The 26721-nt window shown below is 40.2% G+C and overlaps 2 protein-coding genes across 3 annotated transcripts; one reads left to right on the top strand and one right to left on the bottom strand.

Annotated features, from left to right (window-relative positions):
- The first annotated feature begins 812 nt into the window (after positions 1–812).
- On the top strand, positions 813–10026 carry LOC104954516 (androglobin-like). 2 transcript variants are annotated; one of them, XM_010781629.1, is made up of 8 exons: positions 813–944; positions 1803–1959; positions 2124–2213; positions 3958–4029; positions 4278–4454; positions 6507–6646; positions 8304–8390; positions 9972–10026. In XM_010781629.1, exons 1-8 carry the CDS (start codon positions 877–879, stop codon positions 10018–10020), a joined length of 840 nt encoding a protein of 279 aa, XP_010779931.1. In that variant the 5' UTR covers positions 813–876; the 3' UTR covers positions 10021–10026. The 2 variants fall into 2 exon arrangements, with proteins under 2 accessions (XP_010779931.1, XP_010779932.1); XM_010781630.1 differs by lacking the exon at positions 813–944 and having other exon boundaries at positions 1809–1918.
- A 5521-nt stretch (positions 10027–15547) lies between these two features.
- On the bottom strand, positions 15548–26500 carry LOC104954517 (metabotropic glutamate receptor 1-like; the record flags this gene model as incomplete). Its single annotated transcript, XM_010781632.1, has 6 exons — positions 15548–18003; positions 19540–20473; positions 22248–22374; positions 23970–24138; positions 24735–24981; positions 26241–26500. Coding segments are annotated over 6 exons (2545 nt in total), but the record flags the coding sequence as incomplete, so codon positions are not given.
- Between the last annotated feature and the right edge of the window lie 221 nt (positions 26501–26721).

The following is a 26721-nucleotide window of genomic DNA, read 5'->3' as shown; positions in this document are numbered from 1 at the left end:
ACATGGTTTTAAGTTACCCTTGAAGACACACAGTGCAACAGATGAAGTTGTATTTGTGAAATGTATGACTCAGACTCTGCACATGTCTGTGCGTGCCTGAGAGAGAGGGAGACAGGACCATGTGATTTCACTTAAGAAACAGTGTGTGATAGTCATCAGACAATGTCTTCACCACTATGGCTTTTACTCTCTCATCCACACACACAACTGTTTGTGAAGCAGGAATGCAGTGGAGGAGTATCAGTATTGTGGTGTATTAAATTACAGGAACTCTAATTAAATGCCAATTCTTCAATCTGCATGAAATCAATAAAACGTTTCATAGAAAAAGATAAAACCTTGACATAATACAGATGTATTGGTTTTAATCTATGAATGTATGTATGTTACTGTGTAGGAGGTGCTACAATTGTGTGGTTTTACGCTATGATCTGTTAATTTAATGCAAAAACAATGCTATTCAATGCCATGGTATTCATGAAGATGCAACCTTTGTGACGCTTTTAATGTTACACTTTTATCAAGATGGTTCGAGGGAGGTAGGCTACTGAGTCAAGTTAACTGAGGCGATATTCTGGATGGTTTCAGTTTCAATCTATTGTTTTATTGTGTCAGTTTATACAAAGGACAATATGGCCAGCTTTTTAATGATTAGGCTTCTTTGCTGCTTTGTAAATAGATGAGTTGTTATGGAAAATCTGCCTATCCCTCACTATAGTAGCAAGTGATGCAGACCCCGCCCACCTTAAGGCTCCGTTGCTGAGCAACGAGAAACTTTGAAGAGCAGAGACATAACCAAACAAATGTACCCCCGGCAAGCTACCTGAGTTTTTGATTCTTTGTACATTTGCTTGCAGGTTTATTTTACCAAGGGCAATGTCCAAGGCACCACTCAAGAAAAAGGAGACCTCCAGTAAAGTCTCTTTATCCGAACGACCGACTGAGTGAGTTCGGATAGTGTTAGCAATCGGGCGTTAATTAAGACCAGCTGTTGTTAGCATTAACATTAGCGTTAGCAGCATATCAGCAAACAACTAAGCTAACGTTAGCATTCAGTATGTACTAATCGAGACACCATACTTTATTAACTGTGGCTGAATTTATGGTTTTATGAATGGTTCACAAATATGTACTATCTATCTGTTTCCGCAGAGGTGGGAGAAGTACTTCCTGTGATTCAGTAAAAGTATAGTGTAGGAATACTCGTTTCAAGTAAAAGTCCTGAATTCCAAATGTTACTCAAATAAAAATACAAAAGTATTAGCTTTAAATTCAGAATAATAAACAGTATGTTTTGATTATAATTATTGATGCATTAGAGTGTTATCAAAGCTGGTAAAGGTGCACCAAAGTTACTTACTTTATTTTACTGCAGGGTAGCTTGTGAATGTTACTGAAGGTGTAACAAAAGTCTTATGTGTGTTGATTTAATTTCACATCATTAATCCAAATCTGCAAAGTAACTAAAGATATTAAATACATGTAGTGTAAAAGTACATGATTTACTGAAGTACAAAGAAGCTAACAATTGAAATACTCAACAAAAGTACAAGTATCTAAATTACCTAAAATGGTCCCAAAGTTCAGTACTTGAGTATGTGTAGTTTGTTACTTTGAGCCAATGTGTTTCTGTACCTCAAAACCTGAAGTAAGTAATCATCACTTTAGAAGAGAAGTCACTAAACAGGGTTGTACTGGACTGAATGTCTGGTACAGTACTGGCTAAATGTTTTGCTAAATATTGACAAAAAGAAAAATACAAGCGAACACATTTAATTAATAGTTATGTGTCATTATTTCAGAGCATCGTCCGTAGGAGCAACTTCCTCTGAGAGCCTTGGAGGTGTTTGGAGATGCAGGTTTCCCATTTGGCCCGAGTGGAATGACTCAGAAGTCAACCTGGAGAAATGGGACTCAAGTAAAGGATCTGATGGAAACTCGAACAAGAGTCCCAATGCTGTAAATCTGGAGTATACAATTGTTGATTTGTATATTGATATATTGGTGTACTGTTCAGTGTACTATAAAAAAGTGTTTTATTTCACTATACAACTAAATGTATCTTTATTCTTTGTTTTTGTTGTGTTTCCCTATCAAATTAACTTTTTTTGCTTTTTCTTTAGCCATTATTTGAAGATCCTGAGGGAAAAATATCCCTGCCTCCATCTGTGAGAGTGCACTCCTGGAAACGTCCTACAGAGTTTATTGTCAAGGTAACATCATGTGTAGTACCTGTCCAAAACTATGACAGGTATTCTATTGCACTGTATAATGATAAACATACGCTTAGAAGGTCTGTTTTAGTATATTGAATCTAGTGGTTAAAATAGGAAACAATAATAAACAGGAGAAAGCATATTGGTCATGAAGGTATACACCAGGGCTATTCAATTACTGTAGTTTGGAATGGGGGCCGGTTGATGAAAATGATCCAAAGCAAGGGGCCGGGAAAAAGATGGCTTGAAATATGAGCAATCATATTAAGAGCTTCAGATGCAGTAAATACTACAACAGCATAGTGGAGTGCATATATTGTGTTTAATTAAATCAAACAACATAGCCCCAAGGCCTTTATAGATCTAAATGGCAAGTTCAGAACTCAGTAGACCTACATGTGAAGCTAATTTAACCATCAACATAATTTAATGTGATTTAATTTAGGTGAAATGATCTAATCATTCACGCAGAGATGCAATCAATGACAGGAGTTGTCACTACAGTAGCTAGTAGGTGGGTTCGAAACCCGAGCCCGCCAAAGTTCTCAGGCAATGTCTTCCACTCTATCTCTCAATTTAACACCCTCTCTGGAATAAAGGCACTCTGGCCCAAAAAATAAATTCTTAAAAAAAATAAAATCAAAATGTGATTACTTTTTAACATTATACTCAAAGGGCCAGTTAATATCACCCCCCTGTTAGAATTTTCCAACTCGCATGAAAAACCAATTGCGCTTCTTTCATATTACTTAATGGTTTCAATTTAGCTAGGGCTTCAATTTTCTGATACCACTGGAAATTAAATGTACAGTATATGTATACAAAATAACCTGTTTTAAAGTCACTTGTCATTTATGTCCCCCTTTTTGTTGATAATAATGACAAATAGACTACATATACTTGCAGTAAGTATTAGTTTTCTAATAAAACATGTCAGGGGAATTACTCTAGCTGTTTGTTGCAGCCATTAGCTGTATTGGCAAAGTGAAATGTAGTTAAGGGTATCTTCTCTGTAGTCACCTCCAATATAGTTTTAATTTAATCACTCCGATGTTCTGTTCCCCCTCTCTCAGTGCAGTATTAAGCTATTTTTGCAAACGTCCTGCTTTTACATTTAGTCCTTGCCAGGTCAAAAGCTGCCTTTCCACTCAAGATGCCGAAAGCATTTCATTAATTTCATACAAGAGGAACACGGGATAAACACAAAAGCAATCAGCTGTGCAGACGCAAGCGAGGCTCTTCTGTGAAACTCTCTTCATTAGTCTATACCGGTCCTTATTTACAGAGCTGTGTTATTGACGGAAATACTTTCAAGTTTGGTTCCCACTTAGAGTTGCTGTGACGTCTCGAGGGAACACAACCTTAATTGACCTTCAGCTGATCTCTCTCCCCACCATCTGACCCATTTAATCCGTTTTAATTAGTAATGGTAGAATATATTAACTTCATATTGAAATATTCATTGCAGACACAGTCTTGGGAGTATCATGGTGAGGTTAGACCTGTTGAGGACCTTTTGAGGAGGAGAGAAGTGTTAAGTGGGTTACATATTCATGTCCATTATAAACAGATGGCGCAAGATGGCAAATGTGTGTATTTATAATGACTAGTTATGATGTGTAGAAATACAACCGCACACTGTAAAATATTCTGAGTGCATAAAGCTTTTCTGTCAGTCATCTGGCTGTGAAAGTCGTCTTTATTTAATTTTTATATTATACATTGCAATCTTCTATTTTAGGGTATCACAGTTGTTGAGAATCCAATGAACTTTGAACTGATCTCCCCAAAGGATCATCTGATTTGCAGTGAGGTTTGTTTTCAATTGTTATTTCTTCTTTTCTATAAAGCATTGCACTGACTTTTCAGTAACCAGTATTGATCAGCACTTGAATAGTGTAATTCAGATGTCAGACAGGGTGACGTTTGAACGACAGAGTGAATTACACTTGGGTAATGCAATGCCCTATTGATTTTGTGAATGATATTGAAAGAGATTTAAAGGTTGATAGCCGGTTAACTCATGATAATGTTTCTCTTCCTTCTCTACTCTACTTTTAGCTGATGAGGTGGATTATCAGTGAGATATATATTGTTTGGACGCTGCATAACAATTCAGATACAACACAAGATATTTGGAGACCTTGGGATCCCATCTACTCGCTGTGTAAGGTGGGCAGAGGTCATGTGCCACTCTACAACATCTATGGAAAATACCTGGTCAGACTCTACTGGATGGTGAGCCTGACACACACGCACGCACGCACGCATGCACACACACACGCACGCGTGCGCGCGCACACACACACACACACACACACACAGAAATCCTTATCCACTCAGAGCTCAGATCAATCAGTCTCACTACTGTGCCAAAAAAAAAGTGGACGGGCTTCATATTGCCTGACGAGTAGATAAGGTTGACAGGAGTCAGCTTGCTTCATAGAAGGCATGTTCAAAATTGAGTATCCACGCCAAGTAAGATCATGAGAGCAGGCACAACCATGGTAGGGCTTTATGTCATTCAAATAGCTGTTATTTAAGTGTTAAGATGTTTTCTGGTGTTTCCCTTTTGATCAAAGACCATCATTGCATTGGGATACATCTTGATATTGTTGGTCTGGTTGTTTCAGTATGTGTGTTGCTTGCCACAGATCTGTAAGTAGTGGACACTAAATCATTGTGTCATTTCAGAAAGGAAACTTCTTCCAGCACAACAATTTGGGTCAGTGAGGAAGTGAAAAAAGAAGAGAGGGCTCAAATTGATGGTGTTCTGTAGCACTGTGACTCTTGCCTTGACAAACAAGCATGACACGGTTGTAGGCAGCAGTCCCCGTGCCAACCATAGCACGCTAACAGATGGTTGTTGAGATGGCATTAAGCAGCACCCAGCCCCCATTCACCCTTCCTGCTTCCCCTCATGTTATTGCTCATAGGCTACTCTCTTATCTACCGCTCATATGATTCCTTATTGTTCCAATTCACACCAGTCTTTTCTTCTCCTTCATGCCGCTGTGAATACCCATTACATTCCATTCCCATTTTCTCTCCCCGTTTTTGTTCAGCCCCTCAGCTCCGTCTCTCCTTTCCGCCTCTTCTTCCTCTCTCCTCTTACTTGTCCTTTCACACTGCATTCTACCCCGTCTCCGAACACATCCAGCTCTTCCTCGGGGCGATGGTTTGACAAGAAAGTAGAAGAACAAGCAAGAAATAAAGTCTGCTCGCCCACTCTGTATACAGTTATGTTAGGGCACACTGAGTTGTAAGGAGAGGCACAGCTGTGATCAGTCAGTCAGACTATGACCTGCTTTTTCTTACAAGCAGTGTGAAACTCCCCCAGACGGCCAGTAAACAGACCACACCACAGGCAGCATGTAATAATCCTTGACACCAAACAGGATGCAAGGTAGCTGATGCTAGGAGAGGTGTGGAAATGTCCTCGGATCAGAGATTTTGAGGTCACGAGTTACCCATTGCGCTTTGATGAAAAATGTGATCTGAGTGACACCTGTGGCACATTTAGAAATGGAGGAGAAATCCAAGAAATGACCTCGGCAGTGAATATGTCAGGGGCTGGTATCAGTCTAGGCCAATCCCATCAGTTCCTCTTATTTCCTTTAAATGCAGTTGTTTTCCTATCCACAATGTACGGACTGTTTAAACGAGTTCTTTCCCTAGCATGAAGAATTTTTTCAGTCAGAAATATTTAGGGTCAAGGAATTCACTGTAAATTATTATGAAGTTAATTTGAACAATTAACATAAAACACTTCAGTACAGATGAATTGAAACCTGTTAATGTACGAGAGCATTAGATCATTGGTTGATGGTGCTGCCTGTGTTGTCATGAAGGTATCAGCAGAATCAAGGTGAGATTTGTAAGGTTATGAAAGCTGCCTAACACACTGATACCCATTTTATTGGATGTTACTAGTCAGCTGATGATCAGCAAGAAGAGGCATCAATGAGCATATGATTTAACAGCTGATAACTAATCAGCCGATGTCAGTGCCATTTCAGTATAGGCCTGAAGGCATTGCTCCATTCTGGTCGGAGAAGCTCTCATTTCCAAACGTGAACGTACAGCAGCTCAAATATCAGTGCAAAAAGCACAATTCGATCAGCTTTACAAATATACTGTGAGATGATGCCTCTTTTAAGATGTTCTGGAACTCAGCTGTCTAATTGTGCCACTCTAAGGAACTTAAAAAAAAATCAAATGTTGAATGATTTAGTTCATTTGCTTTGATTACACGTCCTCACTCACTGTTTGTTCTTTCCTTCTTTTCAGGGTTGTTGGAGGAAGATAACAGTAGATGATTCAATGCCATTTGATGAAGAAAACAACTTGCTTCTCCCAGCCTCCACCTGTCAGTCAGAGCTGTGGCCAATGTTGTTGGCTAAGGCTCTCATTAAGGTGGCCAACACAAAGTGAGTTACCGTACATTCCAGCAGAAACTACTTAAGCGTCTCAGTACTGCCTCAAGGAGTTGAGAAACACTTCTAATAGTCTTAAAGTAAGAGGGCTGAGGAACAGACTCCAGCTTATTCCAAGTTTATTCAAACTATGCACCCTAACTCAAATTAGACCACCTTAAAAATGCACTATGCATATTTACCCATTATACTATTTTTACACTTTACACTAACCTAACTAAGTAAAGCAGTGTTAAGGATGGTACCATTACCCAATTGCATTAGAGTCATTTGCAATGAACAAAATTAAGGTAGGATATTGAACTTACTGTGATTTCTTTTTAATTATTATTTTTAACATTTTGACCCTGCCAGATCAAATCAGATTCAAAAAGTATTCAAGATCACAGTGTAAAAGATACCTAATGTTTCATGCTGAACTATTGGGGACATTTAAAAAAAGCTGACATTTTAACACCTGATGAAGTAAAATAAACTACTTAAAGCTCGTACACTTGCACTAGAACCCCTTAAAGTGTGTTTTGCTGAGTTGCCAAATGTCAAATCAAATCAAGTTTTATTTATATAGCACATTTATAAACGATTTTTGGTCGAGCCAAAGTGCTGTACATGTAATAATGTGACCTACTCTCTGCCTTGGGGCTGTCTTGAGTTCGGTGACAGACAGGCGTTATGTGTGTCTGTGATGGGGCAGCATGGCGTGTGTAAAGGTGGCTGTTCCAGTGTTCACAAAAGGTCGAGACATAAATGTTTTATCCAAGACAGGAAACAAAGGAGTCTTTTTCCTTGCAAATTATTTATGAACCATAGTGAAAGTTCTTCGTACTGAAATAGTCCCAAACTGCTGGGGCTCATATGAAAGGATGTAGTCTTTTTTTCATCAAAAAGATTCGTTTAAAGGCTCCATCACTTTTGTGTCGAGCAGCTTTTTAAGATTTTTTTTGTAGTGGTTATGGGCTTTGGCATTACTCATCTAGTTGTATTGATTTCACTTTCTCTTTTATCATGACTGTGGACTGGACCGGTTGGCCACAGGATCCCAAGAGGGCCAATTAGAGCTGCTGCAGGCATCTGTTTCAACTGAGAATACACACTCACACACACCAGAGAATTGGTTAAATCGACTTCAATTATAAATTGCGTTACACATACGACACATTTCAAAATGAAGAATATAAGATCAGCCTGTCCCTTTGACAAACAGTCAAACAGACGGCAGAAAAAGTACAGGCTGGTTATGATAACACCAAACACTTTTTACTTGTTGACCTATATGAGCTTTGAATTGTGCCTTAAATGGTAAAATGATGTTAATCAATTATTTTGTAACAAGAGTCAATTTGAACATCCTATTGTTTTGGCATTCTTTGTTATGGATTATTGTCACAAACATCTTGTTTAAAATGTTACCTTGTTTTCTTCTCTGGTGTTAGTACTAAACATGATGCTAAAATCAAGACGTAAAACAAGAGGAAGTGCTAATCATTTTTGTTTCATTGTCATTAGTTAACGCAATTTAGTGGGAAACATGTTTGTGATATCACATTGAAACCATAACATCAAAGGTTTCATTTTAGAACTGTTTCAATGCCACTATAGGAAGTCTCGAGTTTGTCTTTTCTTTACAGTTTTTTGTGTATTTGATTCCCAGTGTAACGTCAGAGGCCAGCAGGGAGATGGGTGAGTTCAGCTTTATCCAAACCCTCACTGGCTGGATCCCAGAAATCCGTCCTTTAAGGTAAGGTTCTGATTGTTCTGATCCACTCTTGTACCTCTGTCCTCTGCATCACTTCCTAAATCCATAGATAAGTGACTTACATAAATGTTAATGCCGTTGATAATCTTTCTTTGCTGCTATCCCACCAAAGTGGGACTATCTAATATCTGATAGTTTATAAAAACAAAGGCTGTGGCAATCACGCAGTTTGACAAGCAGTGAATTCTTCCTGTCAAATATACCATTTTATAGAATCTACTGTAGCAAAGAAAGAAAAATTTCCATCTGTCTACAGCAGTACGGAAAGTCACACTTTGGGAGAAACTATTGAGACACAAGCAGATTTATAATAAAGGAGGAGGAGAGGAGTGGAGAATCCCGGCTTGTCAGTGATGGAACTTCAATGGGGCAACAGTGTTTAGGAGTGGAGCTGGGTGGTGTTATTCTCTGTAGCTCAGCAGGCTAGCTGCTGTTAGTGTGTGTCTGGGGAATCCATCAACACGTTCAGGAGCTGTACATGTTTGTGTTACGGATTGATTCGTGGCACGTGGGTCTGCAGTCCCACACACACACACACACACACACACACACACACACACACACACACACACACACACACACACACACACACACTTCTATTTCCAACATCTGCTACCATTTAAATTGACAAAAGTGCAATTATACCTACATTGTGGCCACGAAATTCCAATTTCTGTTCTGTAAAATATTAATGGTTGGTGTTGAGTGTTTTGCTTGTGTACTACTAGCATGATATAATGGCAGCTGTTTGGCATAAGAAGAATTATGATTTTCATTATTCTGGTTAATGCTAACAATTAGCACAGAGGAGATGTTTTTGTAACCCAGAAAACTGTACTCGTTTTTTGGTTCATCATTTTCAACCACTGGACTGTCTCTACCTTCCACATCTGCTGAGCCAACAAGATGGAGGAACTATTATACCAACAATATGTCTATGCCCTCTTATGGAGATTCAGTATTCAAAAAGAAATACAGGCTGCAGTTCAAGCAAAGAGTAGATATCCTCCTCACATTAGAATGACAGGTTCAGGCTGAAAATCCATATAGTAAACCTTTAAGCTAACACCACAGTGATGTTCTTCAAAGAAAATAACATGAGCTCATACTATACCTTTGAGTTGCTTATCACACTGTAAAGAAACTGAGAGGCAGAGTAGTGGGAGGCACCTACATTCCCAATAGGTGGCTCCACCCGCTTCCAATTAACAGTATTGGGAACAGGTGTGGATACCTCACACCTGGTGCTAATCACTCCCTCAAGGGAGACAAAGCACACAGAGTTGCTCAGTTGTGTGTGGCACATGGAGGGAGCAGGAGACTCCCAGCTTGAGGAAACATTTTGTAAGCTGGTAAGTCGGTTAGCGGCCTGGCTACGTTAGCCTTTGTATAAAAAAAAAGTTAGGGTTAGTTTCCATGATGGAGGATGTACTAAGGGAGTTGGTGCGTATTTCTACTGAGCAGCAGACTCTGCAACGGCAGATGATACAGGAGCAGCAGAAACAGAATGCGCTTCTCCATGTGGAGGTCCAAAAATGCCTAACAGCAGCCTCTCCTATCCAGAGGGAAGCAACCGTGCAGCCTAACCCAGGTCGATTCATCCCCAAAATGACGGAGANGATCCCATGTCATGGCCATCTCTATCATAATTCCATTGTTGAGGTATACTAAAATAGATTCATACTGTGCAATTTTCCAAACTAACATTGGTTTCTGATTATCAGAAACCAATGTTAGTTTGGAAAATTGCACAGTATGAATCTATTTTAGTATACCTCAACAATGGAATTATGATAGAGATGGCCATGACATGGGATCTTTAAAGTTGTGATTGCTAAATGGGGATTAATTGCTCGGCAGCAATAAAGTGTTACTTAGTGGTTGAGTTGTTTATTCTGTTAGACGATCAACAATCAAAACTAATTAGTCACTTTTTTAAATTTTGCAGATGACCCTTGAAAAAGAGATCTCAAGAGGCTTTCACCTGGTTAAATAAAGGCTACAAAGATCAAAAATTGGTTTAGATATATTAATAAAGACAAAATTATTTTTAGAGGAAATAATCTACAGATGTATTGATGATAAATGTAATTGTTTCATACAGCTTAACCTTACACACAAAATCCAAAGACAGAAGGTAAGGACAACAATTAATAAAACATAATCCTGGTGGAAAATGACATTTTTAAGGAGAAAAGAGAGTAGTTGGAGGGGTCAATGTAAAATCACATGTTCCTGACAGTACAGCGGGTTAGCACTGTGATGGAAACCCCTGCATACATCATATATGTATGCTATATGAATGCACCTGCCCATTGCCTGGAAAAGTTAGATGCCGCCTATCACAGTGCTCTGAGATTTGTTAATAACTGTAAAGCACTTACTCATCACTGTACCCTGTATGCCAGGGCAGGTTTGCCTTCACTAACTGTACGGAGGCTCAGTCATTGGTACATGTTCATTTACAAAGCCATGTTGGGTAAACTACCTTTTTATATCTGCTCTCTGATCTCTCGACAAATTGAAAGTACTTATTGCCTGAGATCTCATGATGTTATTTAATTAAATGTGCCAAGTGCTAGGACTGTCTTAGGGAAGAAAGCTTTTAGTTGTGCAGCTCCACTAACTTGGAACAGTCTGCAAACATGTTTAAAACTGAGCACTTTGGTTCCCCTGCATCATTTTAAAACTCGGCTGGGTGACATGCTGTTTGATACTCATGGTACCTGTCACTGTAAATAGAGTTTGTAAACTGTACCCTGTACATTATGTTGTATGTCATCCTTATTGTCGTTCTGTTGTTTTTATGTTGTAACTAATGTCCTGCAGGTCACCCTTGAAAAAGAGATCTTTTGATCTCAAGGGGCTTTCACCAGGTTAAATAAAGGCTACAAACAACACTGTATAACATGCATCCTCCGGCTAGTAGGTTCAGTCCTACAAGGTGCAGGCTATTTTAACACTTTGACTATTGGTAATCATCCTGTCCACAGTCTTTGACAAATCAAGCAGAGAGTAGCAATTCCGGGTGAAAAGGGGTGGGAGCTCTTCTAGCTTTACACTGACTTCCATGTTGTCCACCTCACGTACAAGCCTCTGATTACTGTCATTCCTCCCAGACTGTAATCATTAGTAGGGTTGCTAAAAGACAACCCTACTCTGAAGTTGCCCTCAGCGTTGCCCAGAAGATAATTCCTCCTCCTTTTCTGCACCATTAAATGGCTTAATGACTGGTCTTAATGACTCGGAAAATATACCTCGAGCTCTTTCACACCAACGATTTGATACTTATTTCATCCTCGGAGTCTGCTGGCCAGACCTTGTTGAGGTGCGATAAATTGTAATTGACTATCTGTGTCATTTTTCCTCAAACGTACTTCTAGTATCAGTGTTTTCACCCAATATGTGCTAGCGTGTTCCCTTTGTCTCGATGGATGATATCAGCCTAAGTGTGTGTTTGTGTGTTTTATTTTATTTACCCTCACAGATCCTCTGATCGAGTGCTGTCTGACGGCCTTCCCTGGCACTCAATCACAGATGCCCCTCCACACTGAGCCTGTGCTGGGGGGGGTGGGGAAGAGCCCACTCTGCCAATCAGTCTGCAATGACCCCCCCCCACCACACACACAAACCAACTGTCCACCCCCTTTCCGTCACTGCTGTTAGCAATGGAATAAAAATAAAAACATGTGTCCTGATCAGTCTCAGCACATGAGGTTTGTTTGATTGAGGGAGAAGAAAAGCCACGGTGACGTTGGGAAGTATGAATTGAGTAAATCTAAAAAAGGGCTATTTTATTTGTATTTGCACAACATGAACAAATATTAAATGGACAGGTCTAAATTAAAAAAATAATTGAAAATATGTTTACATTTCCTTAAATCAGAGCTCACATACTGTATGTACACAGTGGATGTGACATTGAGCAGCTGACTCTTCAAAATACAAAAATCTTGACAGGCAGCAGTTCAAGATTCTACAGCAAAGCCAGATCACAAGCTATAACTGGGCCATGCCTAAGAACAGCATGTACTAGGAAACAATCCCTATTCTCTGTGTTGCATGTGGTGCTAAATCACTTGCACATGGTGATTTTCAACCATCTTGAATAGTTTATGGTTTACTCAAGCTCTGTCGTGCGCATCATCTCTGGAAACCCATGACTGAGAGTCAGAAGGTACAGTGAAGGATCCATTGTATTTTAAATCCTTCAGTTGCAATTCAACTTGAGGAAATATTAAATAGACAAATAGGTGAGAGCATAAAGTCCAACCTTAATGACAGCCGACGTCATCATAAGTAGTAATTTTATCATCCTGTCAAAACAAATATTATGTCCACTACAAGCCTGCAGCTGGAAACAAAACGTGAGCTGAATTACAGTTGCAAGGCTTTAAGAGCGATCTGACATTTATTGTGTTGTCAACTGTGAATATGTGCTTGTTTTATGCATATTTTATGATAGTAAACTAAATATTTTTGGAATCTGGATCAGACAAAACAAGCAGTTTAAATATGTCACTTTCAGTAGTGGTATATCTTGATGACCACTCTTCAGTATTCTCTGACATCTCATAGTCCTTACAATTCATTCTTTAACTGAGTACATAATACACACACAGTCAGTCCTTTATCCACACTCCTCTCCTCGAATGCCACCTTCTCAGAGAATGATTAACTACTCCTACTTTCCTTCTGCACATGTGAGATCAATACTGTTTAGTCTGGGATTAGACAGAACAGATAATACAAATGGCATTTGTTAACTGTCACTTTTTAAATAACATATTTGCTATTTAAAATTACAGCAACTGCATGCAAAAAGAGACAACCCTTGGACTCGTTACCAGCAACAGCACACACAGGCCCTGAAGCCATGTGATCTCATTAAACCAAACGTAAAAATACCAACCATAAATTGACCTTGTGATTTACAGTATATCTGACTAAGCAATTTCCCAAGCACGAATGTTAGTTGTATTTTAGGCTATGAGGATACTCTAAGAATAACATGAAAGAAAAGAGGCTAGGATGTCACAGAGACCCTTCACCCTCCCATCACATCCCTCATTCAGGAAAGCCTGCATTGGTCAAAACGGAAGTGTAAAAGACAGTTATTGTGTTTGTTGGTTTTATTGCTTCTCACTTCCTCTCTCACCTGTCCTTTCCAGCAAGCCATTCTCAGACACTTTCTGTTTGCAATGTGATATTTTGGTGCCTGAAGATGAACAAACAGTGAGAGTTTGAAACAGCCTGCAAGTGTGAAACTTTATTTACACTGCTCTGATTTCTCTGGGCTTGCTTACTCAAGCTGCTGGAATTCACAGGTTGCTGTGTGTGCCAAGTTTAGAAGCTCAGAGGGAGTTTACCCAAGTTTATTGAAATCCTCCCATGAATAAAAAGGATCACATGGCAGAAGGACTTTTGGGGAACATTACAGTGACATTGCAACATGAACAACAGCATGGAATAACGATGAGGAGCAGTTAAGTCACTTAGCAAACAACAAATTAATCTCTAGAGAAAATATAACAAGAATATGATGGTGAGTTCAGGGAAGGGGGTGGCGCTCTGTCGGTAATAACAACGTGACCTACATTCCTCTGAATTATATCATAAAGGGGACGAGCAGACATGATCAATCGGTATTTTCTGTTGGAAATTCCTCCTGCCTAACTGAACGTGTGGTAGGCTACTTACTTCTGTACATAATGTCTATATTTCAGTATGAATATTAAAACTGAAATGTTGAATTTCGTCATATTTTGCTATCTGTGAAAGTGAAACTTCCCCGTGCCACACAGAGAAATTGAGATTGTCATCCATTGATAGTGAAAGCATCTGATTCAGTTTAAAGCACTAAGTGTCACGTGACTGAAGTGAATTAGCGTTTCCTTACCTGCGATGTCCCACAGCTGTAACCTGACCAGCGTTTTGCTGTCCCAGTTGATCACTTTAAGAGCAAAGTCGACCCCGATCGTCGCCCTGTAGTGCTGCGAAAAGAGCTGGTGCACGTAGCGTTTGATGATGCTCGTTTTCCCGACGCCTAATTCCCCGATGACCAGCACTTTGAACAAGTGCTCCTTACACTCAAACACCGAGCCCCCGGCCATGCTGACACAAACACACACACACCGACAACTTTTCTCTAAACTCTGGCAGCTTCTGCTTTCTCGCTCATGTATGCTTCCTGTGAGAGCTGCTGTAGGACTGGGCTGATCAGGGGGCTCAGGGCCAGATTAAACAGAAATTACATTTGTCTCTCCCCTTTCAATTATCCTTATCCTCCTCCTCCTGCTCAGTAACCACCTGATAAGTCATAGGACCCGGAAATGTAAGAAACTTGACATACGCTCAGGCGTCCTCGCGCTGCTGCAGCTATAGAAGCCCTCTCATGTTTACAGGGTGATTTGTTGTCCCCGCATTCAAACTCAAGCTCCCCAACTGTGTAATGTCAATGTATATTTGAAATCAAGTAACCATGAACCAAAGCCACTGTGGGACTTCCTTTGTACTTTAAAAACAACGAAACAAGTATGCATTATTTGCTGCATTCAGAATAGTGGGGAGTGGGTGGATACATTTTTTGAGTAAATGACATTTCTTTGTTTTTAAATATGTGCCTTAAACATATTTAATTTGTTTAAGTTGAAGAAAAGGGTCAAATTAACTAGTTCATTAAAAAAAGTAAAATATAAAGCTATCTATAAATGTATGCAAATATTTCTACTTCAAAGGTTTTACTGCTGGATGGACACATAATGAATAAAAAGTCCATTGTTTTCTTGAAAGCTCCAGCATCACATCACACATTTTTAGGTAGAATATTGAGCAACAATTGCCTCAAAAAAAGTTTGGATGTATCAAAATGAGGTTATCTACCAAATGTGAAACTATGTCTTAAGATAAACATTTAATTTTAAAACATCTATGTGATGTAACAATTAATAAAACCCATTTTTGAATAGCGTTAAAGACCTTTGAATTTAGCTTGACATACCTTGATAACCACTTGCAGATCATGGATTTCACACAAACCGTATTTTCCATCGATGTAAACTAATATTGAGCTCGGCAAGTGTTTTTGCAGGCGAACCGAATGACAACCCGGTTTTTGAAATCTATTGCAGTAATCAGTCTTCTTAATATAAATAGTTTTTATTTTACAGCATTGTTCAGCTTGCCCAAAACATAAAGGCCTATTTCACTCTAGATTTGACAGTGTTAAACAGGTGGCACCCTCGTATATTTTACATTGAAAAATCATTTAAAATCATATAACAACTTACACTATAATAGACTAAAAACATTTGGAAATACAATACAATTGCACTATGCACTGTATAGTCTTGAACTTTGAAATAATTTGTATTCTTATACTGTAGATAAAGAACTAAGAAACTTAACCTCAAGTAAACCACTACAGTTTATAATGCAAGATTTAAGCAAAATTGAAGCATGTATAATCTCATTACAAGAAGCAACTAATCATTGGTTACTTTAACAACTGAATATTATCAAGAGGATACAGTCGACTCAAGTTAGCTTAAAAGTTACCCAAAAACCAAACACACTGCTCTGTGACAAGTATCTGAGGACAGTTTCAAAATGTATAAACTCTTTTTTTTCCTGTTGATATTCTAAATATAGAAACATTTATCAGTATTACAAACATACCACCTGTGTGAAAAACAAGAGATGGCTTAACAGTATTACAAACTTTGAGAACTTGTACAAGTACTGTGTTTTTCATTACAATGACACAGCCAACTCAGAAAACATGAGAAATATCCACACGGTATTGAAAGCAAAAGTTGTTCTTTTATCACGTCCCATGCTCGTAAAACTGGTTCTCAGGGTTATGATTGAGTGTAAACTGAATACACAACATCGCCATCATCTACAATTGCACGAACCTGTATCAGCTACATCGTAAAAACTGAAAGCAGGAATGTAGGTTGATAACAACTCTGATTGGAACATTATACCCATACCACATATCATACAGCGCAAGTGTTCAGCAGAATCTCAATTCAGTGATAATATTTGTGCACAACTCGCAACACATAAAAGTAATATTCAACCAAATTACTGCACGTTTCTTGTTAATTAATCTCAGTAATATTTAAATTGCGATGAGTTTAGGTGAGAGAAAGCTGAGGTGAAATCAATTAATGAAAAAAAAAGGCGAGAAGTTTTTCAATGCAGCTGCTACTGCTACACACATAAATAGACCTGTACATGTGCAGCAGAGAGGAGCAGAGCTAATCAAAACCGGCATGAAATGCACTTGAGCTACTGCAGTGCTTAGAGCTAAATTGGTCTCTGGTTGTAACAGTGTACATATATGCACACAGAATGTTTCTCTTTCCATTTGTTCCTCATAGACCATTTAACTGCACTGCCATTATGAGAAGCACAACTACATTCTTTATTATGTATATAAGTGTCTCTTAATTCATCACAATTTGGCATGAGAGCTGTCTACTTTTGGCACTCTCCCCAGTTTAACATTTTCCAGAAAGGCTTTGTGCAGCGGCAGCCCTTCAGAAATGTAAGCACTCACGGATGGTTCCTGTTGTTTTTCTACTTATCACTTGATCAACCCCTTACTTTTAAAAGCAGAGTAATAAATACAAGCAAGCAAATGGCAGCGAAAAAGGCTTAAAAACTTGAAATTATAATACAATTAGGTTGTACAGTATGTTTCTGTTTGTGTGCTTCAACCAGTATGTGACAATTGCAATGTCTGTGTGATGCACAACTGTGTCGGCGCCTGTTTCGCTCTCACAGTGTTGAAGAGCTGTGTGCGTAGTCATGGAGCATGTTTGAGGTGTAGACTGAGCTCGGAGGGCTCCCGAACATCGACTCCATGATGGGGGAGTCGCTGACATACTCCCCCGAACACACAGAGTCTCTGAAGGGGGAGGGGGGGGACAGAGCAAAGGAATCCTCCAGAGATGGCTTGTTCTGAGTTAAATCCACGCTATCCCTTTCCTCCCCCTCCTCCTTGGCATCATAAATGTAGCTGTGTAAGAGGTCCAGTGACTCGTCCTCGGACCCCTCCTCGTCAAACACTCCCACTCGTGGGACTAAAGGAGGCTGAAAGGGGGTCAAGCTCAAAGGCTCGTTGGCAGGGTGTGCCTCCTTGGCGGTGTTGTCATTCAGTGCAGGGGCATAGGAGCTGTGTGTGTCCACCACAGCCCCCTGCAAGCGCTCCGTAGTGCAGCCCTTTAAATGAGAGGGCAGAAAAGATGCAGGCTTATCTAAATTAGACTCCAGCCCTTGCATCTGACCAGAGCAAGAGGGAGTCCAGAGGGGACGCTGCGAATCCTCGTCGTCTTCCTCCTCCAGGTTGTACAGAGGCTTAGCGCCGCGCGGTTCTTGATGGGGTCGGGGTTCTGTGCCACGGTTGCAGGTGGAGGGCTCACAACTGTGGGGGTCGGGCGTGTTAGTTAGGGGCCTGATGACCGCCGTCTGATTCAAGCCTGCTTCCTGTTTCCTCACATGCACAGACAGTCTGTGCCACACATTCCCCCCCCTTGGAGGGTGTCTTGGACCTGATTCAGACCATGACACAGACTTGCCATTAGAACTATGAACGAGATAAAGACCCAAGTTACTAACACAGGAAACCAAGAGGTGGTTGCAGATAAACAACATCAGCATAGCAGCAACATAACACAACAAGAGCAGCAGCATTTCAACATTTCTGATGCATGTTAAAAAACTTTTTAACCACGTGACTTTGACATTAACAGCTTTGATATGGGGTTCACTCATGAGCTCTAAGGAGTATTACATGTATCCACTGTGTCACTAAACACTGTGAGTCATAATGTGCTGCAGACAGCATTATGATCTGCAAATAGCTTTAAACATTGAGGTACAGAATAAAGAGCCACCGAACTCATTTCCTTCTGTCTTAACTATAAGCTTCTATAGTTTAAATGGGACACATGCATTTGTACTTTAGTTGATGCCTGAACTGACACAGAGTTTTAGTGCAGACAGAGCTAGGACTGGCTCTAATGTGATTAGTTGGAGAGGTAGGGAGGGGCGTTCATGCTGAGAAAAGTTAAATGTGAGGTTAATTCAGGATAAACCAAAGCGGCAGGGTGGCAGAACTTATTCTTGAAGGGCTTCAGTGTCAAACATTTTTTTCCCATATCCAGCTTAGAAGTGACAGGATCACAGAGGCAAGTGATTCCTTTAATTCACCAGACACTTGAACCAGCAGCATAGGCTTTGTTGTTGAACAAAAACAACAACAAAAACTGTCACAACAAATGATATTCAATATTAACAAATAGCTTATTTTATATTACTCGTGAAAATCAAGCATAATCAAATGCAATTGTTAAAATGCAATAAACAGAAGGTTTTTAGACAACATTCCACTTTTTTTTAATCTAAAACTTTGAGGTAAACTCACAGATTTTCTTTCAAATGTCTCCAATGGTTGTTTATAATGATAAAATGTCTTAGTGGACAGTGCAGCTCTCCAGGAAAGAAGTTCAAAGATCACCATGCCAAAAATGTGCCAGCCTCGACACTTTGCAGACAGTGCTGCACAGTTCAGAAGGTTTAAGGGTTAGATGATTAGAGAGGCTGCATAGCAAGGGTGAGAGACAACACGTAAACATATTGGGATCACTCTCATACTCTGCCCAACTCCTTACTTTAGACACCTGTCCAGTGTCACTGCTGTGAATCTCAAAAAAGTTATATGCAAGTCTTATATATAATTTAAAAGTTCGGAAATATATACTTGAATTAACGCTGACACATTTTTCTGTTAAATGTAGCTGAACATCAGTGGTATTATTTTATGTTCCTCAGTGGGAGGGGGATGTGCCTTATAAATCAGTGTTCAATGCTTACTGTTTCTTAATCAATGCATCAGTTTAGGTCTGATCTGGAAAGTTAAAATTAGACAAATTAAATCAAGCATAAACACTCAAATATTCTTGTAAAAAAATTAAATAAGCACCTTCATGTTACTTTTAATGATGTATTTCGACAAAATACCAACAGATCAGCTTTGGACAAACCACAGTACAATTTGAGTGTTTAGGCATCTTATAATTGTGCTTCTTACCAAATATAATCATCTTAAAAAGGCACTCACTTGGCATTGCCAGAGACAGCCTTTTTCCGGCGGAAGATATTGAGGAAGCTGTTGGTCCCACATTGAGCTGACTTCCCATCTCCAACGTGCATTCGCACCACATCAGATGTTGTGAAGGCGCTTCGGACGTTCCTCTCTGGTTTGGCAAGCATAATGTACATCTTAGGCGTGAACATGCACCCCAGAGCCACTGTGACACTGAGGCTGACAGAGAAGGATGTGGTTATGATCTTGTAGTTTGAGCCAAAATAGATTGGCACAAAGGCCAACCAGATGATGCAGGTAGTGTACATTGTGAAGGCAATATATTTCGCCTCATTAAAATTGGCCGGGACGTTCCGCGTCTTGAAGGCATAGTAGGTGCAGCTCATGATCAGCAGCCCGTTGTAGCCCAGTGGCGCCACCATGCCTACAGTGCTAGTATTACAGATGAGGTAGACCTCACGAATGCTGGGGTAGGACTTGACGGGCAGAGGAGGCTCCAGAACGATGAGTGTGATCTCCAGAGTTAGCTGCACGCTGACCAGCATAAAGGCGATGACCACCTGGGCCCAGGCGCCCATGAAGCGGGGCTTCTTGGTGCAGATCTTCTTCTTGCTGCCTGCCAGGATGCGGGCGATGCGGTTCGTTTTGGTCACCAGGGCAGAGTAGCACATGGCAGATGAGAGGCCAACCAGGAGCCGCTGCAGGTAGCAGGAGACCAGAGTAGGATGGGCGATTAGGGTGAAAGGACAGATGTAGCCCATGAAGATGCCTGCCAAGATGATATAACACAGTTCTCTGCTCGAGGACTTAACCACAGGCGTGTCACGGTACTGGATGAACACGAAAGTGACAAAGGAGGTGATTAGGATTCCCACACAGGAGAAAGCCACGGCCACGATAGATTCCACATCCGACCAGTCCAGATACTTCAGAGGCAGCGGCTGACAGCCTGGAACAAAAGCAAAGGAGATATCAGGTTAATCTTTTGTTGGTTCTGTCGCAGTTCTTTGTTTGAATGAAAGGTACATTACAATTGCTGAAAAGGACCAATGAGAAGACAGTAGAGAGGGGGAAGAGAGGAGAGCAACACAGATTTGGAGGCACAAGGTAGTCAGATGTGTAAAGAAAGATCAGACCTAAGATTGTTCAGGAATTAAGAACCTCCAGTTCTGTCAAAAAATCTCTCATTTTTATTTGATGCCTAATGTGTATGTTATGTGATTATGTGTCTCAACTCTGTCATGATGCGCACGTTGACGGAAGTTTGTAGGGCTTAAGGGGAGAAAACTGACATCCTTGACTTCCCCTAATATATCATACATTACATGCTGCTGCTAAAAGCAAAACCCACTTCTGCTTGTTAATTCCCAATATGTCAAATTTTCAAACAACCTTACTTGTAGCCTCAGGAAACACAAAATATGAAAGGTACGCCTGTGAATATGAAAGTTTAAAGCAGTTTTTACACTGAGGTAAAAGCACTACTGCAAACACACACTGAGGCCCACTTTCAAAGGAGTCTGAAGAGCACTGAAGCACACTAACTGTTTTCTTTGGACCACCCACCTGGCAGGCACCAGCCACACTGCGTGCATAGACAAAGGTGGTAAATATGAAATGCTCATATCTGGATCTCTTCTTACACTATCTTCAAATCCCTCATTCCTCGAAAAACCTATGCTGTCATATCTAAGCTGGGCAGACCTTTAAATAATTTTAAAACAAAGCTCACTCTTGTGCTGCACAAGGTCTCTCTGTAGAGTCACATGGACTTCAGAGAAAAGCCAGCGTCATATGGAATTTTGTGAAGGTATTTAAGAAAAAAAAATCCTGCCCTAAATGAGCAAGTGGACAGTACAACCTCGCTCTATGAATAGAATACCAACTCTCTCTATTAGTATTCTCCAGATAGGCTACATGTAATGAGAGTGAAGGGAGAAATCTCTTCCTCGACAGACTGCTGAAATATATCCCCAAGCCCCTCATGGCCGTAATAGGATTTTACACCTGGGATCTGAGAGCTGCTCTCAACTCTATAAATCGCTGTCAAAACAATCACCGGGTCACAACAAGGCAATGAGCGGGGGAAGGAGAGAAGGGTGTGGGTTGTGGATGCCAAGAGAGCAAGGTCATAGGACCTGGATGATGAAAAGTACCAGTGAACGGAGGTGTCAGGGTGTGAAGTGTGAATAGGCTTATGGGGAGGAGGATTTTTGAGAGCCCAAAATAGTTAGAGTGGCTTTGAGGTGTTTTAGTGATGTTGGTGTTATAAGATTTTAATGACCTGACTAAGTGAGCAGGCAGATGCAGGTTAGCGTGAAATCAACGAAGAATGTTTATAAAATCAAAAGTAGATAATTTTTTTATGAAAAACATTATTAAATAACCATGGAAGGAAGCCCTGATATCTTCTATAACATATGGGAGAAATTCCTACGTTTTTGTAAAGGAACTACATGTGACCTTGTCAAATTAGCTACTGCATGTATGGATAGTAAATAGCTACTTGTTTAACAACTTTAAACTCACTGTTAAAACCTTTTCACAAACTTTCATTTTTGAACTATTATTTATTACCAAAAATGTAACATGTATGTATTTTGTATCTCTTTGGGGTGGGTATACATTTATGTAATGTATTTTGCTGGAAAACTAAATGAAAGTATTTGTCATGAAAAAGGTTGATTGGCTCAGTGTGTTTAATTGGGTTTTTTCCAATTTACCTTCCAGGTAATCGTCGGGCCACCACCCCAGCTCACACGCCTTGCAGGTGAACTCATCCTGGACGTACTCGTTGTCCTTGCATGTGGTGCAGATCCAACAGCAGCTCACCTCTCCCTTCCTGATCACCTGTAAGCAGAGAGTTCAACGGTGAGGGGTCACAGACATCTTAGGTACACTCATCACACCAGAAGCACATCACACCCAAAGCAGCCTAAATAAGTAATGAAGGGGATATCAAAGATGAGGTAAGTTTCTTTCTCTTGAGCCCCAGACATACTGTTTATAAAACAAGGCCAGCTGCTTTTACATTCTGCTCCCAGATAAGCTGTTACCAGCACTGTGATATGTAAAGCAGGGTGAAAGTGGGGCAGAAAACAAAGCAGAGAGGGGGAGCAAGAGCAGCCAGCAGAGAGGCTGCACCCTCCCTCAGGGCGACTTACTGTACAGCTAGACTGAAAACAAGCAAATCAGGGCATTTCTGCATTCTGAGCACAATAACAGTTTCCATTATTTACTGTCCCAACTGTCCTTCTCCTCAGCCAGGTAGGGTAAAATGCAAAGGAAATTATGCGTCAACTTGTTCAAACCTAAATGTTGTGTGACTTAGTTTTGACAGATAAGATTTTAAATATCATAAGAGATCCTGAAAAACACAAGATTATTTTACTATTTTACTTTTTCAAACATGTTTATTCAGACCGGGAAAAAAAAAGAGATCTTAAATTCCTTTTAATTCATTTAAAATAATATTTCATAGATGAAGAAGGATGTCAAAATGTAGGACAGAGTAACATCCAAAAAAAATGGCTTGCCGGCTGAGGCATATGTTGTATGATGACCAAAGAGAACAAATGGGAAGCTACGAGATTCATAACAGGAGTGGTGCATCACATCCAAGCAGTGACACAGTTACCAGTAAAAAAAGGTTTTGGAGAGCACAGGGGAAATGCCATCTCTGTCTTAATTGATTGCACTCTCTGAGAGTATTTTTAGCCATGAAGCTGTGTGGACCAAGGGATGCCAATGTCGGTCGGTCAGCCAGTCTCCCGCTTTGGTCCAAACAGAAATACCTGAAACTGACCTACTTGGGTGTATCGCCATCCCATTACCTACGTACATGGTTCCAACAGAAGGACCCCTATCACCATTAGAAGTTCAGTGACATGTGACGACAACACCGACACATTTAAAAAAAAATATTTGATGACTTCTTAGGACAATTTGACATTTTGGGAAATACATTAAGTTGTTTTCTGGCCAGGAGTTACAGGAGAAGATAAATACTGGAACCAGGACAGCAGCTTGCCTATATGTCCAAAGGTATACCTTATGCCTCATATTTTTAACAGTCCAGTATGCCACATAAACACAGAATATTGATTTTACTACCTCAACATCACATTTTTACTCAAAAACAACTCGAAGAGAGAATTTGAGCATCCCATTTGTGTTGGCTTTCTTGGAAAAAGTCCTTTGTGAAAGTCATTGTATGTTTTACCTGGCATAATGAATCCATAGTTAAATTAGCTACTTAGAATCGCTAAATTGGACCTGCTGGTATTTAATGATATACATCGGTGTTGAATTAACACTTGTTGATAGTTTTAGACCTCTAGAGTCAGATCCCCACTGTTAATGACTATTGATTTATTAGACGTCGTCAGGTTTTTTCTGGATAAACTGGTTGAGTTTATCTAACGCTGGAGGGTTTGAATCCCTACCTTGATCTGTCCTTTGGAGCAGGGCTCGCTGCAGACTGAGCGCACGATGTCACTGCTGTTCATCCACAGCTTGTCGTCATCGATGGTTATGATGCCCTCGTGCCAGGAGCCCACCTTTAGGTAGTCATAGTGTTCCTCACCCACACCCTGTAGATTCATGATGTCATACCTGGATAGACAGGGGGACGGATGGATATAATGAGCAAGGACAAGAGTTACAATAGATACAAAAAAAAGGCTAGAAGAGGGACAGAACATAGAAGAGTTAAAGATCACAGAGAAAGAACGAGGAGGAGGAGGGAGATATAGCGGGAGGGGAGAATGACAGTGACAGGTCATTTAATGATACAAATATTGCCGCTTAGCAAACCTTTTATACAAAGTCAATAAAATAGCTTCCTGTTAGTGTAACTTAAATAGCTCATGGCAGAGCACTGTGGCTTCCTCTTTACATTAAATCAGGATGTGCTCCACCTGACCTCTAGCTGACGGAGTATTGACACGGCCATGTTTTCTGACTGTCAAATGCTGTCTGTTGGACTGAGCAGAGATGGAAGTGGCTGCCAGAGCGGGCAATCCGCTGAATCTGTTCCAGTCCAAACTAATTACATCCTTCTGTGCTCAAGATTGGTGCACACTTGTGTGCATGTACTGTACATGCCTGCTAATTAGTAGCAGACCGTAAGATCATGGATTACAAGTAGGAAATCTCTTTTTCATTTTCCTGCCATTTTGTATATTCTTACCACCTCTTCGTTCTCTTACCTTCCTGGGGTGTCTCCATTTTGATCGAAATAAATGTCCTCCCCTGAGACTCCTTTGAAGGATGTCTTCAGCAGGTAGTCCAGCAGCTTGCTGCCGTCGATAGGGTCCATCGCCTCACACAGCCCTGGCTGCCCTGGGCACAACTCCAAGTGCATATCATGGAGGCCATGAGCCATGGCATAGATGGCATTGATGACAAATCCCATTTTACTATCCTGAACATAGTTCTCATGTAGACTCTCATTTCCTGTTAGAGAGGGAAAACAAGACGGCATGAAAAGGATGGATACATTGTGACCATTAAAGAAGCTGTTCTTGTTTGTCCTTGTTTTTTGCTGCATTCAAACTTACACAGTAGAAACAATGTGTTTCAACAGTGCATGATTAGAATTACCCAAACCAGACACGGAGAATATATTGCAAAGCCTTTCTTTTGCAGCAGAATATATCAGCATACAAGGAAATCACAATATAATGTCCAAAAGCCTGAAAATGACAAATTGCACTTCACCATCTGCCCTCATTAAGACCCCTGTCCCTTCAGTCAACAGCAACAAGTTTGGAGGGTATAAATACAAATAAGAAATGTTAACTATCTACATCCTTGTATGCAGATATTTACTCCAAAATTTGAGACTGAATTTAAATGTCTATTTGCCCCCTTTGAAATATTGGTATTTGTTGTCTACATTGTTCACATCAACATGCACATACAGCAGACGGTGAGATCTATTTATATTATTTCATGTGCTTCTGACTGTCGAGTGAACTGTGTGTGCTGGGTGAGCCATTCCTTTGTGCAATTTTCAAAGTGTAGGGCCATTTTCTTTTTATTCCTCATACACTATAAACAAGCCCAGTGCTCCACATCAGAGTTTGACTAATGCAATCTTCGTTCTGGCCGAGAGCCTGACTCTGTCAAGATCAAGACATCTCACGGTCACAATCTTACAAAAATTGCAGTTTCAACACATTAAAGAGAGTGTTGTGTTAAAGAAAGCATCAGTCAAACTCTTCCTCTCTTGGATGAGTCAAACGCTTACAGTGCAGGTGCAATTCTGATACAACCATCACCATAGTAGTGGCAAGAAAAATGCACTTACCACCTTGAAGGTCTTTGGAATAAAAGAGGTGTATAAAGATGTGATACAAAGAAAGTAAAAAAGCAACTATGACTGTACTGCTCTGAGATACTAACAGTCATCAAAAACCACAAATGAATTGGATGTATCAGTTAATTAAAAGCATGCTGAGTTAATTTAGTTTCTATGGATTATTCAATTGAATATTTTTTCAAATTCTTAATTGGATTTGTAATTTGTTCATTTGTTATTTAAATGATATTAGCAAGCCGAAAACTTGAATTACCATGATCACCTTTTGGGAGCAAAGGGAGAGAATATTCAGGAAGGAAAACAGAGAGAAAGATACAAATGTTTCATTATTACCCTCTGTGACAGCAAGATAAAAGAGTAAAGCATATTGGTTTTTTTTGTTGTCACCTACCGGAGCACACTTTCTTGTAGTTCTTGTTCTCCTGTGGGTGGCCCGCGAGGCGGCACTGGAAGCGGTACTGCCAGAACTCAGAGAACCAGGGGTTCCTGGTGTTGCTGTCCAGACGCAGCTTCAGGTAGTAATCGTCGAAGGTCTTCACCACCTCTGACTGCAGCTTCATGGTGATTCCTCCCTCTGCTTCCTGCTCAAAACCCTCCACCACCTCGTAACGGTCTGCCCATCCATCACTGCAGGAGCAAGAGAGGAAGAGTCTTTAACACAGTGACCGCAGGGGGACCACTTAAATGTTATGAAAGAGATTTGACAGAAGCATTACTTGACAGTGGTGGTACATGTTATAGTATGAGTCTTGTATTGGACTGTTCAGACTATTAGTCATTTGTTATATTAAAAGATGGTGTTGCATCAAAGCATTATTCTGCCCATCCCACTGTAATGCTCCATCTGCTTCTTTAACAACCATTAACAGCGA

Source organism: Notothenia coriiceps, unplaced genomic scaffold (assembly GCF_000735185.1).
Source record: "Notothenia coriiceps isolate Sejong01 unplaced genomic scaffold, NC01 NC01_scaffold00023456, whole genome shotgun sequence".
NCBI classification, from domain to species: domain Eukaryota; kingdom Metazoa; phylum Chordata; class Actinopteri; order Perciformes; family Nototheniidae; genus Notothenia; species Notothenia coriiceps.
This window is presented reverse-complemented; position numbering and strand designations above follow the sequence as displayed.

Bases quoted from the DNA above. Each gene is read 5' to 3' on its own strand.
- LOC104954516 (XM_010781629.1), top strand. From the start codon at position 877: ATGTCCAAGGCACCACTCAAGAAAAAGGAGACCTCCAGTAAAGTCTCT. The intron at 1,960-2,123 runs GTAAATCTGGAG...CTTTTTCTTTAG, and splicing joins CGAACAAGAGTCCCAATGCT to CCATTATTTGAAGATCCTGA. The intron at 2,214-3,957 runs GTAACATCATGT...CTTCTATTTTAG, and splicing joins CTACAGAGTTTATTGTCAAG to GGTATCACAGTTGTTGAGAA.